Source organism: Martes martes (assembly GCF_963455335.1).
Source record: "Martes martes genome assembly, contig: scaffold_298, whole genome shotgun sequence".
In the NCBI taxonomy this organism is placed as follows: Eukaryota; Metazoa; Chordata; class Mammalia; order Carnivora; family Mustelidae; genus Martes; species Martes martes.
The window spans coordinates 21,349-38,294 of NW_027666624.1; the positions used below are offsets into that span (position 1 = coordinate 21,349).

The 16,946-nt window shown below is 40.9% G+C and overlaps 1 protein-coding gene across 1 annotated transcript; it reads right to left on the bottom strand.

Moving 5' to 3' along the window:
* Positions 1-8,207: 8,207 nt before the first annotated feature.
* On the bottom strand, positions 8,208-14,795 carry MS4A2 (membrane spanning 4-domains A2; the record flags this gene model as incomplete). The annotated part of the gene is made up of 7 exons (XM_080831430.1): positions 8,208-8,675; positions 9,558-9,656; positions 10,015-10,170; positions 10,720-10,776; positions 12,930-13,064; positions 13,602-13,725; positions 14,734-14,795. The coding sequence occupies 7 exons, from the start codon at positions 14,793-14,795 to the stop codon at positions 8,577-8,579; spliced, it is 732 nt and encodes a 243-aa protein (XP_080687556.1). The 3' UTR covers positions 8,208-8,576.
* Positions 14,796-16,946: the final 2,151 nt, after the last annotated feature.

The following is a 16,946-nucleotide window of genomic DNA, read 5'->3' on the forward strand; positions in this document are numbered from 1 at the left end:
TCCAGATCCTGCTTTCAGTGTATACTCAGGAGTGGAATTGCTGGTTCAAACGGTAGTTCTACTTTTTTTTTTTTTTTTGAGTAATGTCCATACTGTTTTCCATAGTGGCTGCACCAGTTTACATTCCCACCAACAATGTAAAAAGGTGACCTTTGTTCCACATCTTTACCAACACTTACTATTTATTTATTTATTTATTTATTTTAATTTTGGAAGTGGCCATCCTTTTTTTTTCATGTAAATTCAATTATCCAACATATAGTACATCATTAGTTTTTGATATAATGTTCAATGATTCATTAGTTGCATGTAACACCCAGTGTTCGTCACATCACATGCCCTCCTTAATGCCCATCACCCAGGTACCCCATCTCCTCTCCCACCTCCCCTCCAGCAACCCGTAGTTTTTTTCCTGGAGTCAAGAGTCTCTCATGGTTTGTCTCTGACCATAATCTACTATAGGTTTTTGCTTTGAGGTTAACAATGAGGTTTACCTAAAACATCCTATAGGTAAAACAGGTCAATAAAGCTGACAGCAACTTAACTTCAATAGCAAAAAAAGCTCCATCCACTTTCTCCCCTTTATATTTTTGATGCCACAATTTCCCTCCTTTAGATGGTTTATTTGTTAATAAATTATAGTGGCTATAGTTATTTTTAATATCATTTTCCTTAACCTTTACACAATTGTTAGTTGTTAACATACTATTCTGTTACAAAATCAAGAGATTCCAAAACTGATGGCATAATGACCCTTATCAATGTGTGTTGTATACTTTCATGTCCTTAACTAACTTCTTATTCCAGCCTGGATGTCTGCTTTCAGCAATTCTTGCTAGGCAGACCTAGTGGTGATGAACTCCCTCAGCTTTTGTTTTTCTGGAAAATAATCTGTATTTCAACTTCATGTCTGCGTATCTGAAAGATGACTTTGCTGCATACAGTATTCTTGGCAGGCAAGTTTTTTCTTCCACTTCAGGGGACCAGTTGAAACAGTGTCTCCTACTTCTCCACCATCTTGCCCCCCTCTCCTCCTTTCAAAACTTTGAATATGTCATTCCACTCTCTCTTGGTCTGTAGGGTTTCTGCTGAGGAATCTGTTATTAGCCTAACGGTGGTTTCTTTGTAGTGTGGGCTTCCTGCTGGAGTCCTAAGAGCAGTCAGCAGGAACTAAGTCCCTTTCACGCCCTTTGATACTCTTATCTGTCTCTTTCTTGATCTCCTCCATACTCAGGGTGGTACAGGAAAGAAACAGTTTTCTCCAGCAGTGACCCGCACAGCTGTAATAGCTGGGAACTCACTCATTGTTCTCGCTTTTCCAAGAGACAGAGTGAGAGAGAGAGAGAGAGAGAGAGAATGCCACCAACTACTTCAGCCCCATGCTCTGCCTCCTCAAGGCAGGGGCGTCACTGGAAGCTCCTCTTTACCTCTCCAGTGTATCAAAAATTAGCATTTGTCTCAGTTTGGTTTTGCACAAACAGAGTGCTAGTATCTCTCCTCAGTGAGGCTGGACTTCTATTGAGTGTCTCTTGCCTATGAACGCCCAGATGAGCCCTCTCTTGGTTTTCCCCTACTGAGGCCAAGGGACATTGTGGTCAGTTAGCAAGCAGCCCCTACCCAGATCTGTCTGCCTGACACCAGATGCACAGGTCAGCAAGACTCCTCCTGGGTCCCTCGGTGTACGGTCTGAACCCCACAGCTCCTGCTTGTGCTCAGGGACAAATGCAGGATTATTTGCTTAAAAGGCGTAAATCAGGGGATCAGGGGACCTGGGTGGCTCAGTGGGTTAAGCCTCCAACTCTTGATCTCAGCTCAGGTCTTGATCTCACAGTTGTGAGTTTGGGCCCCACACTGGGTTCCTTGCTGGGCATGGCGCTTACATACATGTATATATGCCTATATACATAAATGGGACAAAGAGGGGTGACGTCTTATGCTTTATCATGCCGATGTCACTCCAATGCTCCAAGTTTTCCACATGACGAACAAATGACCAGTCACTTGGAAGATGACAGGACTCATTAATTCCACACCCCTCATAACCAAAAGAGGTAGTAGAGCCAAATGGAAACAACATAAATATTAAATGCAGCTGGCTTTAGCTTAAATTCCAGCTCTGGTATCTACTGGCTAAGTGACCTTGGGTGAATTGTTTTTATTCTTGTTGTATAAAGAAACTTACAGATTTCAAAGAGAGAAATTCCTTATCTCAAAGTTTGTTTTATGGATTAAAATGAACTAAGACAAGGTAGGCTTCCAGCAGAAGACCTTCCACTAGAGACCTAGTGGAAATTCAATTAACTTTAACTTTATTCTCTTTCTTATTCTCCCACAAGAGTTTGAATTCCAGCTCAGCTTTTTAAAATTTAATGGTCAGTTTCCTGTGGTACCTTCCCTGTTCCTCTGTGTTCTAACAGTATCTTCTGTTCACCCAAGTGAATCTTTCTTTCTTTTTCTCTCCTCCTATTTGAATATGAACTTCTTTTTTTTAAAAGATTTTATTTATTTATTTGACAGACAGAAATCACAAGTAGGCAGAGAGGCAGGCAGAGAGAGAGGAAGGGAAGCAGGCTCCCTGCTGAGCAGAGAGCCCGATGTGGGACTCGATTCCAGGACCCTGGGATCATGACCTGAGCCGAAGGCAGAGGCTTTAACCCACTGAGCCACCCAGGTGCCCCAAATATGAACTTCTGAAAGGCAGGATTCACAACATATTTCCCATCTTCTGTTCTGTGGAGGAGTGAAATGTCTGGAATTCCACAGGGGATCAACCCTTATTCTGTTCCACTGCCATATGCATAGAATCCTGTGAGATGAAATATTGGTTCATTTACAAGTGGCAAAAATGTGGCTAGAGGCTGGAAGTGACCGTTGTCTACCCTAGGATACTTGTCTCTGGAAAAGAAAGTACTGAAAACTGTTAACTATGTAGAAAGCCATTCTTTACTTTCTCGCACAGACCAATGGCCAGCTCTCCTGCCTGGCCTAAATCTATCCCAGGGACCAAGACCTCACAGAAGCACAGGTCAGAATCCAACCCAAAAATGTTAACTGGGGCCACCAGAGAATAAGAACAGGAAATGAGCTGTTCCGTCCAGGTACCTCTATGGCACAGCCTAACATTAGAGCCCAGAATCTCCCTTGATTCTCCATCCCTCTGTTCCTTGTGTTTGTTTCACACTGAGGCTCTTGCACTGTATTTTCCTAGCAGTTTGCTCTTAATAGGATGATAGTATGTGTTAAGAATTTCTCATCACCCAAAAGAAATGTTTTTAGACGTTTCCCAAAGCTCATCTGGTAGCTTGTTTCTCTAGGGCCTCTCCCCATCTACTTCTCTACCTGTTTAGGGCAAAGACAGTGCCATCCTCTAATGTGTATTTCATGCATTTCCATTTACCTAGAACTATTCTATGTGAAGGCTGCTAATAATTATCTTCCCTCATCCATTCCAGGGTCCCACACCCACTCTCTGCAGCTAGAAATGACAAGGTCTAGGTGAATTTTGTGAAAGGCTTCTGAGAAGTTGGGACAGTGTCTCTTTTCCTTAATTTCCTTGATTATGCATCAATATTCATGAATACAAAAACAGGTCCCATGCTCCATTCCAGGCACTTGGCACTAGGATCTTTGAAAATACACAATGAATTTGAAATAGTTGTGTTTAATACATCCATTCAAGAAATCAGAAAAATTAACGAAGATAAAATTGCCCAAGATGAGAGAGCTGGCATCTAATATAGCTACTACAATTTGCTTCTGAGTATATTATATTCCCAAGTTCACATTCAAAACAATCCCTGTTCTTCAATGTCATTCACCAAAACCCTGTGCAGGCGTCCCAGAGAGAAGCTGTTTGGGAGACATTAATTGAGCCCACTAATAGCACAGCGAGTAAGGTTTTCCAGGAGAGGAAAATACTCATGAAACACAGCAACTACCAATGGATTTACACACTCTTACATATATAAATTCACTTCAACACTCTACATCAAGCTGAAATGATGAATGCAGTATCCTATTTTATCACTGCTTTTTGTAGGTGGACCCAAACTTCATAGAATAGGAATTATTTGGGAAATTTTATCTCTAAGACAATTTTCAGAAAGAAGCTTTTGGTTAGCTTTTGCAAGAGGAGTTTAGAACGAATATTATCGTTCCAGGTGCCTCGTTAGGCCTACATCAACTCGCATCAAATAATTCGGATCGCTGTTGCTATCCCAGCCACACACTTAATCATTGTGATTACCAAAAGCACAGAATATGGAAACAGAAACATCAGTTGGAAATCCTCCGTTGCATTTTCAAAAAGTTTCTGCTTATTTTTAGACACAGAACCCAAGGTCTACAAAGGGAGAAGATTGTTCCAAGTTCACGTAAAACAGGAAATAAATTAGAGTCAGAACTTACTCGTAAAATGAGATTCATGATCACAGTTTCTTTTACACTTTATCCCACCGTTTCTTGGCAGACAAGTGCTCATACAGCTGTTTTCTGTCTAGAGGGTTATCTATGGATTGCTCCATTTGATAAAACACTGGTCAAAAAGGGGGACTGCATAAATGGTCCTTGGTCCCGGGTGTCACTGAACTGATGCTTTGATTCTCTGTTACTGTTGGTCAGACCCTTCTCCTCATACACAAATACAAACACAGACAAAAAATCAACTTAAAGTATTCCAGTTTATTGCACAAATACTAGTAACTGAGGATGCACCAAGAAGATCACAAGTACACTAACAGTAAATGATCATACACTGTGTCATGGGGTAGAGTAGTTAGGGAGCAAGAAATGGAGGCTGGATGAACAGGTGTGGTATCAGCGCCTCCGTGGAGAAAATGACCTTTAAGTGGAAACTTTTAAAGATAATTAGAAGCAGCAACGTATGAAGAACAGGCCAGCTGTGTGCTCTGTGTCTGCTGAAGTGGGCTCGTGACAAGAGGCTCTCCGGGAAAGACAAAGATTGTGTTGTGTACCCAGGAAAGATATAGTCAACAATTTGGCTAAAATAGGAGTTGAGTCGGGGAAAGAGTGCTACTGTATGGTACTATTGTAAAGATAAACTGGATGCATTTCTAGAGGTCCTGGTAGACCAGCCGTATGAGTTTGGATGGGAATGTATATGTCACAGAAGTGATGTGGTCCAGAATGGGAATACCGCTTAGCAAGCAGCACAGTGAAATGGTGTATTTTTATGCTGCTATCAAATTTTGAGAAACATAATTTTATTTCAGAAAAATGAAAGTAGAGGGGCTCCTAGGTGGCTCAGTCAGTTAAGCATATGCCTTCGGCTCAGGTCATGATCCCAGGGTCCTGGGTGTTGAGCTCTCTGCCAAGCAGGAGCCTGTTTCTCCCTCTCCCTCTGTCTGCCGCTCTCTCTGCGTGTGCTCTCTCTTCTCCCTCTCTGTCCCTATCAAATAAATAAATTTTTAAAAATCTAAAAAAAAAAAAAAAGGGGAAGGAAGGAAGGAAGGGAAAGATAAATGAAAGTAGCATACCATGCAACCATACTACCATGCTTACCATGTGTAAGCATACCAAGTGTGTGGTCATGTGATCACTTCTTTAGTCTGGGGAAGCTAATATCTTCCTGTCACTTTCAAATTTTGGCACTCTAAGTACATAAAACATAATTATTTTTTTTTAAAAGATTTTATTTATTTATTTGACAGAGAGAGATCACAAGCAGACAGAGAGGCAGGCAGGGAGAGAGGAGGAAGCAGGCTCCCCGCTGAGCAGAGAGCCCGATGCGGGGCTCGATCCCAGGACCCCGAGATCATGACCCGAGCCGAAAGCAGAGGCTTTAACCCGCTGAGCCACCCAGGCGCCCCAAAACATAATTATTTTATTAATGACTTGTGAATATTACCACAAGATGATTTTTCAGGACTCATCTGCTTAGCCTAAGATGTGAACTACTTTTTCCTCCTCTTAATAACAAAGACAGCAACAGCAACATAAATATTTTGCTTGCTTTTCTTCATAACTTGCTACTGGCCATTATTTGACAGACAGATCACAAGTAGGCAGAGGCAGGCAGAGAGAGAGGAAGGGAAACATGCTTCCTGATGAGCAGAGAGTCCAATATGGGGCTCGATCCCAGGACCCTGGGATCATGACCTGAGCCGAAGGCAGAGGCTTTAACCCACTGAGCCACTCAGGCGCCCCTGGCCATCTATTTTCTTACTGCTCATATCACATACTCTCTTTTTAAATGCCTCTGCAAATGTTTTATTCACTTATTTACCACCATGCTGTGGTTTGAATTTCTCTGTGACTCTGGCATTCATTCACCACTGCTATTGGCTCTGCCCTATCTTTGTGCCTCACCTGGAGGCAGACTTCTCTCTCACCCATGCTGGGGGCAAGATTTCTCTTGTAGACGTCTCTCTTGCCCAAACCAGCAGATACTGTCTATGATGGTGAGTTATTCTCTCTTTACTGGGCCTCTCTCTACTTTGAGCTGCCTGCTGCCTGCTGTTTCACAGTGCACTTTTCTGACTAATTCTTATAACTTCTACCCTAGATTTGTTTTTCCTTCTTTTTTTCCCCTGTGATTATCCATATTCAAAGGTTAACTTGGCTTCACTTTCATCTCAAAATAATTTTCTCAGAGTGTTAAACGGCTTCATTTAACGATGATCTCTCTCATAATGACACCAAATTTCATCTTTCCCCAAACTCTGTATTGGACAGTCAGACTCACTCCATGGCATTTCTCTTTAGTCTCCTAAAAATGAAAGTCTGAGACTGAGCTTAATTTGGGTCTATGTTCCTTCCTCGTCAATTCATATTTCTGACTTCCTATCAGTTCTTCCGACTTTGGCAGGTGGCCTCCTTTGACCTGAGACCCAATCAAAGAATGTGTTCATCAACTAATTGCTTGTCTAACTTTATCCTTTAATTCAACTCGTTAACAATATCTACCAATTTCTCTTTCACTCCATGTTTTAGGTATGACTGTTTCTCTCCATTCCCACTGACTCCATTTCAGTTCAGGTCTTCATTAATTTATTTTCATTTCACATTCTTCATTAAATGATCTTTCCATTTATGATTTTCCTGTTTTCACCCACCCACCTCACCAGATATTGAGTAACTTAGTGAAACTCCCCACTGCCCACTCATCAATCTGCAAACTTTATTGAACAAATTGTGTCAGTGAATGTGCTGGTGATTCAGGAAATAATACAGATTTTTATGAGACTTTGTGTCTTTGAAAAAATATGATATCATTAAGGGGATGTCAAAATATTTGCATGTGAAAAGTTACATACATGGTAAGGCATGTGTGTGTGTGTGTGTGTGTGTGTGTGTTCCCACAACAGATCCTGGCAGGTAAATTATTTCCAATATCCTGGCAGGTAAATTACTCCTAATATCTTAATTTTACAGGTGACAAAAGCCAGAACAAGCAAAAAAATTAAATAACTTGCCACAGCACACTCTAATAAGCTATAGGCCTGGGATTCCAAAGCATTTTATAAGATTGGTGATCCTTCTGCATTCCATGTTGGCTTGTCCATAGAAGATCACACATAAATAAGCAGGAAGCATCCATTGTTAAGTTGATATGATAAATATTCATCAAAATGATTAATACAAGCATACAGGATTCTATTCAAATCTCTATCTGACTATCCTCCTAATGCTAATTATCTGCTAGGTTGCTCTCCTCATCTCCAAATTCACTTCAGAGTACTCTCTTTCTCCTCGTCTACTCTACCTCTCACCTCACTTCATGGGATACTCTCCCAGAATGTTCATGCATTCACACCGTCAATACACCTTGAGCTCCCATGATGAGGGAAACTGGGAAGCACAAAGTGAAAGAAACAAATGTGGAAAATGTCAAACACTAAATTGGTCTTCAATGTAAGTTTCCTGCATGGGCTTTGCCCTCTAAGTGCTTATAGTGTAGTAGGGAGACATTTATCAAGCACATGTGTAGCTCTTGTGAACTCTGAAAAGGGCTAAGAGCCAAACATGATCAAACTGTCAAAAAGTTTTGTTTTTTTTTAAGATTTTATTTATTTATTTATTAATCAAGAGAGAGAAGGAGTGGGAGAAGGGACAGGGGGAGAGGGAGAGAGAGAATCACAAGCAGACTCCCCACTGAGCGAGAAGCCTGACATGGGACTCAATCTCACAACCCTGGAGATAATGACCTGAGCCAAAATCAAGAGTCTGACCCTTAACTGACTGAGTCACCCAGGTGTTCCAAAACTGTCAAAGTTTGACTCAGCTCTCAACCAGCCTTCCGCTTGTTTAGTGGATGTTACAGGCACACAGAAAATACTTGCTGATTACATGTTGACTTCCCACAAAAGTCCCTGTACAAGACAGCAGTAGGAAACAAGAAAAGTAGGAGCCTATCACATATCCACAAATGGGCGGGGTAGGAGGAAGTTCAGGTGAACAGAAACATCAGACAGAATATTACCATCTGGAGAATAAGTCCTAATGTAAACCTGGCAGACCATAGACAGAACTGAAATTTTGCCGGTAGCCCCTTAAACAAAGATCTTGGCTTATTCTACACCTTTGCCATGAGTCAGAATGTTCTGAAGACACGATTCTTATGAATCAGCGGGAGAAGAGGCCTCCACTTTGTCTTCCAACTCACTGTAAATCGGTGAATATATGTTTAATTCTTCATAAAGACGATCTTCTGCAATCTGATGAGGGAAAAATGATTTAATATCAGTCACCAGGAATTTTCCACCACGAGATGACAATTTTGGGCAACCTAGCTCATCTCTTTTTGCCTTTCTGAGTCTCATACTCTTCCTCATTACACCATAATTATTCCCTCCATCTCCAACAAATCAAGCCAGACTGGCTGGCCAGGTGGGCCCAGAAGAAATTAATGTCTGTCAATAACAAGTTGGCAAGGCTATTATGCATCTGAATTTGGGTATATTTGCTGTCTTATTTATCTTTGGAGGAAAGCAATCAAAAAAGGCCACCAGACTTGAGTGCTTCAGGCAAGTGGACAGACGGAGAGAGTGTGTATCATCTGAAGATTTGGGTAAGTGTATGCCCATCAAACATTAGTGATTCTTTTTCATACATCAGAGGTATAATGGATGGGTAAGGCAAGTGAAAATGCAGCTGGTAGCTATGAATAAGGAAGGAAAGAAAACTGAGGCTTCAGAGCATGTAGGAAGATGAAAGCCAAGAAAAAGGAGAGAGCAAAAACAAATACAAGGGAGCTATTCTGGAAGAGAAAATAAGCCCAGATACCTGAATATTTCCCTCATATGCGACCTGCATACTCGCCTCTCATGTTCCACACACTTAGAAGCATATCTGCAGTTTCTAAAATTATGAAGGTTCCACTTTCCTAACCCTCAGGCATGGGGCTATACCATGAGATTTATGCTCTTCCGAGTGGAAAATGTGATTTAAAATAAGAGATCTGGAAATCAAAATACTGAAACATGGACAGAACATTTTCTAAAAGAAATGTTGTAGGAAATCCAAGCCATATTTTTAAGCGATGAAGCTTAAATTCTTCAGCTTGTCATTCGGGATTGAGTAATCAGGCTTCTACCTACCTTGTTGCCTTGGACTACTTCTCCAACCCCATAGATTATGAGGGACACAGCACTGCAAAATCCCAGAACGGTGAGAAACAGGATCATCGCCACAATTTCCTGTTGAACAATAACCAAGACAAGTCGAGTCACAAGATAGGTACCCCGGAAGTGGACTCCTTTATAGCAGACCCTGATTTCATCACCATTTCCTCACAACAGCCCCCCTGCCACGTGATCAGTCCCAGTGAAGTGACACACACATGGGAAAGCCACAAAATGGTTCAATGCAGGTGACTCCAATGTCACAGAATTCAGCAGGAGAGGGGGCAGCAGCCAGCATCTCTGTGCATGAACCCCCAGAACAGCACATTATGGGAGAGATGTTACAGCAAAGGACAATGTTCACGGAAAAGGGAAAGAGGGATCTCACTTAGAGTGGGACCCAGATCTTTGCTCCCCCATAAGTAATACATACAGTGGAAAAACAAGCCATAATGCAGAAGTCCTCTCCGTAAACTTCCTGGCAGTTGTAGATAAAAGCAGAGCTCTTCTTCAGATTGACCGTCAGGATGAAGATTCCTATTCCGGCAGCTATGCTGCTGACAGTGTTGGCCCACAGGGTTCCCCACACCTGATGGTGAAGGACAGCACTTATACCTGAGCCTCCATCTGCCCGAGCATTCAGTAGGCCTGTCTGCATTTTTAGGGCTGGGTTGCCCACAATTAAAACCTTGCATTGGATCAAAATGTAAATTAAAAAAGAAAATCTTGGAAATATACTCATTATTTAATAAGGATCTGTAACCTTCTTCCCAAGACTGTGTTTAGAAAGACCACATGGACACACATCATCTCTCCTCAAACAATCTCCTTAATCAGAAACAGGTCACCTATCTGATCAGATGATTGTACTTACAAGGACAAGGCCCGGTGTGAGGATATTTTTTAATCAAGTGCCAAGGTAATTATACTCTATTGTCTTCTAAAAAAGACAACTGGTATTTTAATGATTATATTTTTAATGATTATATCCAACACAAAATAGATCGGGGGAAAAAAAAAACCTACATATCCACGTTCACTCATGATATGGGAGATGATGACACGTATCCCTCAAGACTCCTAAAATTCCATCTTTCTTGTCTTCTAAAGGATGGATAGAGACAGAATGGCAACTCACCAGACAGGTAGTGTGTTTCTTTTCAGACATAATTGGCAAAAATCCAGAAATAGCAAACTGTACAAAAGGAAAGGGGGGAAAGCCCAGTGAGTCTTAGACATTTATTTCCCCTATAGCCCCATCCTCCAAATATGACGTAAAGTTGTGGGTACTCTATAATAACTTTTTAAAAAAGATTTTATTCATTTATTTGACAGAGAGATAAAGAGAGAGCACAAGTAAGCAGAGCAGCAGGCAGAGGGAGAGAGAGAAGCAGGCTCTCCGCTGAGCAGGGAGCCGGATGCGGGGCTCAATCCCAGGACCCTGGAATCATGACCTGAGCCAAAGGCAGCTGCTTAACCAACTGAGCCCCCCAGGCACCCCATGTAGGTACTCTATAAAGCTATGTATTAATATTCCCCAGAAGCTCATTATATTCTTATTCTTATTTCCTATAGAGTGCTTCTCAATATTAAATGAGCATGTGAATCATGTGATAGCCTTGTTAAAATACAGATTCTGTTTTTTTAATTGAAGTGTACTTGACACACAATGTTACATTAGTTTCAGGTGTATCACATAGTGATTCCACAGCTCCATCTGTTCCGCCATGCTCACCACAAGTGTAGCTACCAACTGTCACCATATAACACTATTAGAACACCACTGACTATATTGCCTGCACTGTGCCTTTTATCATTGTAACTTACTTATTGTATGATGGAAAGGCTGTATCTCGCACTCCTCTCACCCATTTTACCCATCCCCCCTCCAATCTCTTCTCTTTTGGCAACCACCAGCTTGTTCTCTGTATTTATGGGTCTTTTTCAAAAGGCAGACTTTTATTTAATTGGTCCTGGAGGTTTCTTGAGTTTCTTCATTTCTACCAGCCTCCCATGTGATCCTGACCCTGACAATCCATCAGTTACTTTCAGAGTAGCAAGGTCCTGCAGACCTGGTACATGACTATTATGGAATGACTCTAATTTGTTGTAATTATTTGTTTGTATGAGCATCCTGTGTGTTAGAGTGTCAGCTCCTTTGGGCAAGAAACGTGTGTTTGTGACATGTATATCTCAAGTCTGACATATGTCATATAGACATATAGTAATTACAAAATGCACATGGGAGAAGATTCATTGAAAATGTAAATCAACAGCACAAATTCAAAACAATTTCAAAGTTTCAATTTCAAAATTTCATGTACGATGGGTTGAGAGACACCTAATAAGCTAAGCGTACAGAATGAAGGACAGTAGAGAGAAGAGTTAAATAAAATACAGCAGAAGTTCAAGGAGAGTTGTGAACAGGTAGGCGACCTCATACTTCCTAAGTATTTAGCAGAGTGCAAGCGAATGTGATATTTCTTAGAGTTAAAGTATGTCCTTGTGAATGAGATGTTGATACAAAACCCAGATGGATTAATTAAAAATTATTATGCTGAGTGAAGGAAGCCAGAGTGTAGAGAGAATATGCTGTGTAATTCTAGTGTAATTCTGTGTAATTAATTATATAAAATCCTAGAAAATCCAAACTAATCTAAAGTGACAGAAAGCAGATCAGTGATTGCTTAAGGATAGAAAGTCAAGAAACAGAGGGAGGGATTACTAAGGTGCGAGGAAGCTTTTGGAGGTGATGGATATGTTCATTATATTGATGTGTTAATGTTATCACATGTGTACACAGGTGTCAAAATGTATCCCACTGTAGACTTTAAATATGTGCAACTGATTGCATGTCATTTATACATCAATAAAGCCATATATTATTGTGATCTCATTGAATCATCTAGTTTAGAAACAGTACAATGATTAAAGGAGATACAATGAGAAAGCACCTAAATGAGTTGCTAGGACATAGTAGCAGTTCATCAGATGTCTTTGACCTCGTTTGACCTTGTTCTCCTCACCTCCTCAGTCTCTTCCCCCTGCCTTCATGAAGATAACTTGATTGACAAGTAGTATTAGGGATATTTTTCTGGAATTGGATTCTGAAACTTTAGATTCATTTTTTATTAGCTAAATGTCCCTTGGGTAATTCATTTAGATTTTATCAATCTCAGGTTTCTCATCTGACAAAAGTGTGCTAACATGTTTAACCCAAGTGCTTTGCAAACTACAGTATGTTTATACACTCTAAATACTGGAATAAATCGTTGGTTGGACCTGACCTAGACAAGAGAAAAGCTATGTGCAGTGTTATTTCAGAAGCAAATGTAGATATTTACTCACAAACGCAGCTCCCCAGAATGGGTAGCCTGCTTTAAATGATGAAAAAACGTCTTCCTTAAGTTCTGAAATATTGATCACGGAGCAGACAATTGTTCCAAAACAAAGACATATCAGGCCAACCAGAATTTGTGTTACCTGTAAAAAATGCATATGTTTTGTAGACTAAGAAGGATTTCTCCAAGACTCCCTTAACACATTCACATTCCTTATGATTGAAGCCCAAACATGAGAAATTGCTTTGGTGTTTCAGGCAATCCTGAGACAGAATTCAAATGCAGTATTTTCCAGTATCATCAGGTCGCTCTAAGAATGGATTCAGGCATGACCTAATGCAGGCATGGCCAATCATTTTTCATGTACCTTTATTTACATAGTCATGGTAGACATCAATAATTGTTCTTTCCATTGAAGTGTAGACAAAAATTATTAACTGGATATTAATGATATTAATCTACCAGCAACTGACCAGAGTTGGCAGATCCTATTTGCCATTCTTATCCTAGTCTTCATGAAGAAATGCTTCTCTCTATTCAACTGGGCCTAGTGTTACCTCTTCATCTACCAGGTTTCTCAAGCCTCATGAATCCGAGTGGAGAAACCATGTTTATGCGTGCAACTACTCTTTCCTAGAGCCAGTCCTACTCTGGTTAAGGTTGGAAGATGCTTACTTACCCCCAGAAATTCCAGTTCCCTCTTCAAAAATATCAGCCATGTGTGGCATGGTGGGGATGAGGCAGCCTTCTCCAGTAAGGGGTTTTCATGGAGAGATACTTCTGAAAGTTCAATTTCAGGTGCACTGTGACGTTTAAACAGAAATTCAGCTATGAGAAAATTCTCTCTCTCTGTGAAAAGTTCTCAACTGACAGAAAAGGAGGATTTTGATTGTTTATTTTTTCAAAAACAATCTTGCAATTAAAATCTTCATTGAAATGTGTGAGAAGCTGAGGCTCAGGGGGTCCAAGCTGCTGGCCAAGATCACTGTCCAGTCAGTGATGAGATGAACAAAATGGAACAGAAAATGAACTAAGTCCTAATCCAGGGTTACTACACCAAGTTCTTTCCCAGTGATCTATGCTAATGAGTAAAAATAAAAACAGGCACGTTTACCTATGTGTCTCTGTCTTTTTAACACAGAAATGGACCCGAATATATTTTGTCAAAGACACATTCACACTCAACTTCCTGTGCACAAAAGAACGGCTCTGAAGGGTTAGTTCAATCTCTATTCCCGCTTTCATCCTCAGAGGAGGCTAATTGCAAATACTGTCCCTTCTAAAACTTCGGGATATACTTAATATTTTACAGTGATATTCAATCCAATATTGATTCTCAAAGCTCTGTCATCAGCCTCTCCTAAAAACTTTAAAAGGAAAGTCTTAATAACATGTTCGTCTTCGGTATGTAAAGGAAAACGGAATCATGCTCCTCTACCAGCCTCACTCATGAATGCTTCCCTCTAAACAGTGGGACAGGATCCCCTTAGCCTGAGGTTCACAAAGAGTAACCAGTAAGGAGCCCCAGGTCATGTTGAAAAGTTTCCCTTCCTCAGTTGCTGAGGTAAGAAATCTCAACTGATAGTACAAACTCTCCTACCTCAATCCCAGAAAATGAGCCCCTGCTGCGAGAAAACTTATTTCCAGTTCACAAGCTAAGTTTAAACTTCCCTATCACCTAGAGAGAACTACTGGCAAAGTATAGCATATGTTATACTCCATATGTTAATTCAACCAGCTGGGTCTGTGCCTACATCCATGAACTGGCATCTCCCAGTGGGAATAGGAAAAAAAGAGTAGCTTGTACTTACCTGGAGGGCCCTTGTGGGTTTGGGAGAGCAAGACCTGCCCTGCCACTATTTTCTGGCTCCATTTTTTCATTAGCTGAGCTGTCCACTGGTGAAGAACGTTGTTACAATGAGCCTCAGTGGCCTTCCTCCTACAGTGTGCTCCAGATGGACAGTTAGCATGGGTTGGCTCATGACACTGATGACTATCTTTATACTTAAGACATTTGTCAGATAAGTTTCCCAGCTGATTAAGAGCAATAGGGTTTTTCATTTGTTAGAATGAAGAACAAAATTAAGGGACTGAAGAGAGAGTAGTGTGAAATGAGGACATTTGAGAGTCCTGGAGAATGAATCTGCCTGAGACCAGCACCATTTACAGAACCAACCAATGAAAGAGTTTAGTGGAGACTGAGAAGGTGAGAGAGAATTGCAGAACAGAAAGAGATGTTCTTCCCTTCTGGAGCTTTCTCTACTTGGCCATTTCCATGCCAGAACTTTCCCAAATGTACCTCTGAAAAGCCTGTCTTCCCTGTTTAAGGCATAGGTGGCTTTACACATAATCTAAGGCTGACGCATGCTCACAAGTGTGTCTTAGCCTCTGAATCCCGGATTTGCCTCTGAATCCGGTATTTGTTGTCTTTCTTTCTCTTCCTCTCTTTTGGGCATGACTCGTATAGCTCTGTGCAGCAGATGGGCTCTGCGACTGGACGGGAAGAATGCTCTGGGCCACTCCTGATAGGGTATGGGAGCTAAGTGTTCACCCAAAAGACTCTCTGGGCTGCTAAACATTAGACTGACTCTCTGCTATTTTGATTTTTTTGAGGGCAAGGATGCAGCCATGAAGCCTTGAGGGGCATGAACTTGATAAGTATTCCACAAGTATATCTAAGCAGCATTGGACGGAGCAATGTATCTAAATTAGGGTCAGAGCTTAACTGATGTGTTCATCTTAATAGCTAACTAGCTAAAAAAATAAATATGTGGTAAAATGAATCACAGATGTGGGATTCTTTTATTTCAGATTAATTATTGACATAACCCTAAGTGGCTCTTCCTTAAACTGTAAGATATTCCCGATTGCCCCTCTAGTCACCTGTATTGTCTCTCTGGGATGTGATGAAACTTCTCATTCTCCAGGAAACTAAGGTATGTGTGTGAATAGAGGACATTAAAAGATATATGACATACATTTCATGACAAAAATAGATGAAGCCATGCACCATCTTCCCACGGTGTCTTTGGGAATTTGTGGACTGAACCAATGTGTTACTGAAATTAAGGAATAAAACTTCTTTATGTACACATTCATCCAAAAAGGAGTTCAGGCTCTAGGTCAGGCATTGCTCTGTCACTGATGTCACTATGTCACCACCACACAGAGGCAGATACCATGGTATCAGCCCTTGTCCTGAGTTCTCTCAGAGGCTGTAAGAGTAGGTCACAGATAAATGAGTTCATGTTACTAGTATGTCAGATGTTGCTGGAACACACAGGAGGATGAAACAATTCTACCTGTCAAGGCATGTGCAGAATTCAAGGAAAACCTTTCCCTAAGAAAATACCGTGGGAGCCAGGACTTAAAAATCATGCCCTCAGGAATTTTCATCTGCAGAATGAGACCACATCTGCTGGCAAAATCCTAAAGAAATGCCTGTTGGTGGTGTTTTCTGGGAGCATGTAAGAGTGCATTATGTGTGCAGCAAATAATTAGAAGTCAGGCTTAAGGTTTAGACAGGAAACAAATTGTGGACAGTCTTTGGTATTTGGACATGATACTGTTTTTTTGTTTTGTTTTGTTTTTTAAAATTTGTCTTTTTCATTTCTTTTCAGTGTTCCAGAATTCATAGTTTATGTACCACACCCAGTGCTCCATGCAGTACGTGCCCTCTATAATACCCACCACCTGGCTCTCCCAACCTCCCACCCCCCACCCTTCCAAAACCCTCAGATTGTTTTTCAGAGTCCACAGTCTCTCATGTTTTGTCTCCCTGTACAATTTCCCCCAACTCCCTTCTCCTCTCCATCTCCTCATGTCCTCCGTGTTATTTCTTATGCTCCACAAATAAGTGAAACCATATGATAATTGACTCTCTCTGCTTGACTTATTTCACTCAGCAGAATCTCTTCCAGTTCTGTCCATGTTGATACAAAAGTTGGGTATTCATCCTTTCTGATGGAGGCATAATGATATTGTTTTGTGAGAATTTTAATAGAGACTTGCAAAATGCAAACCA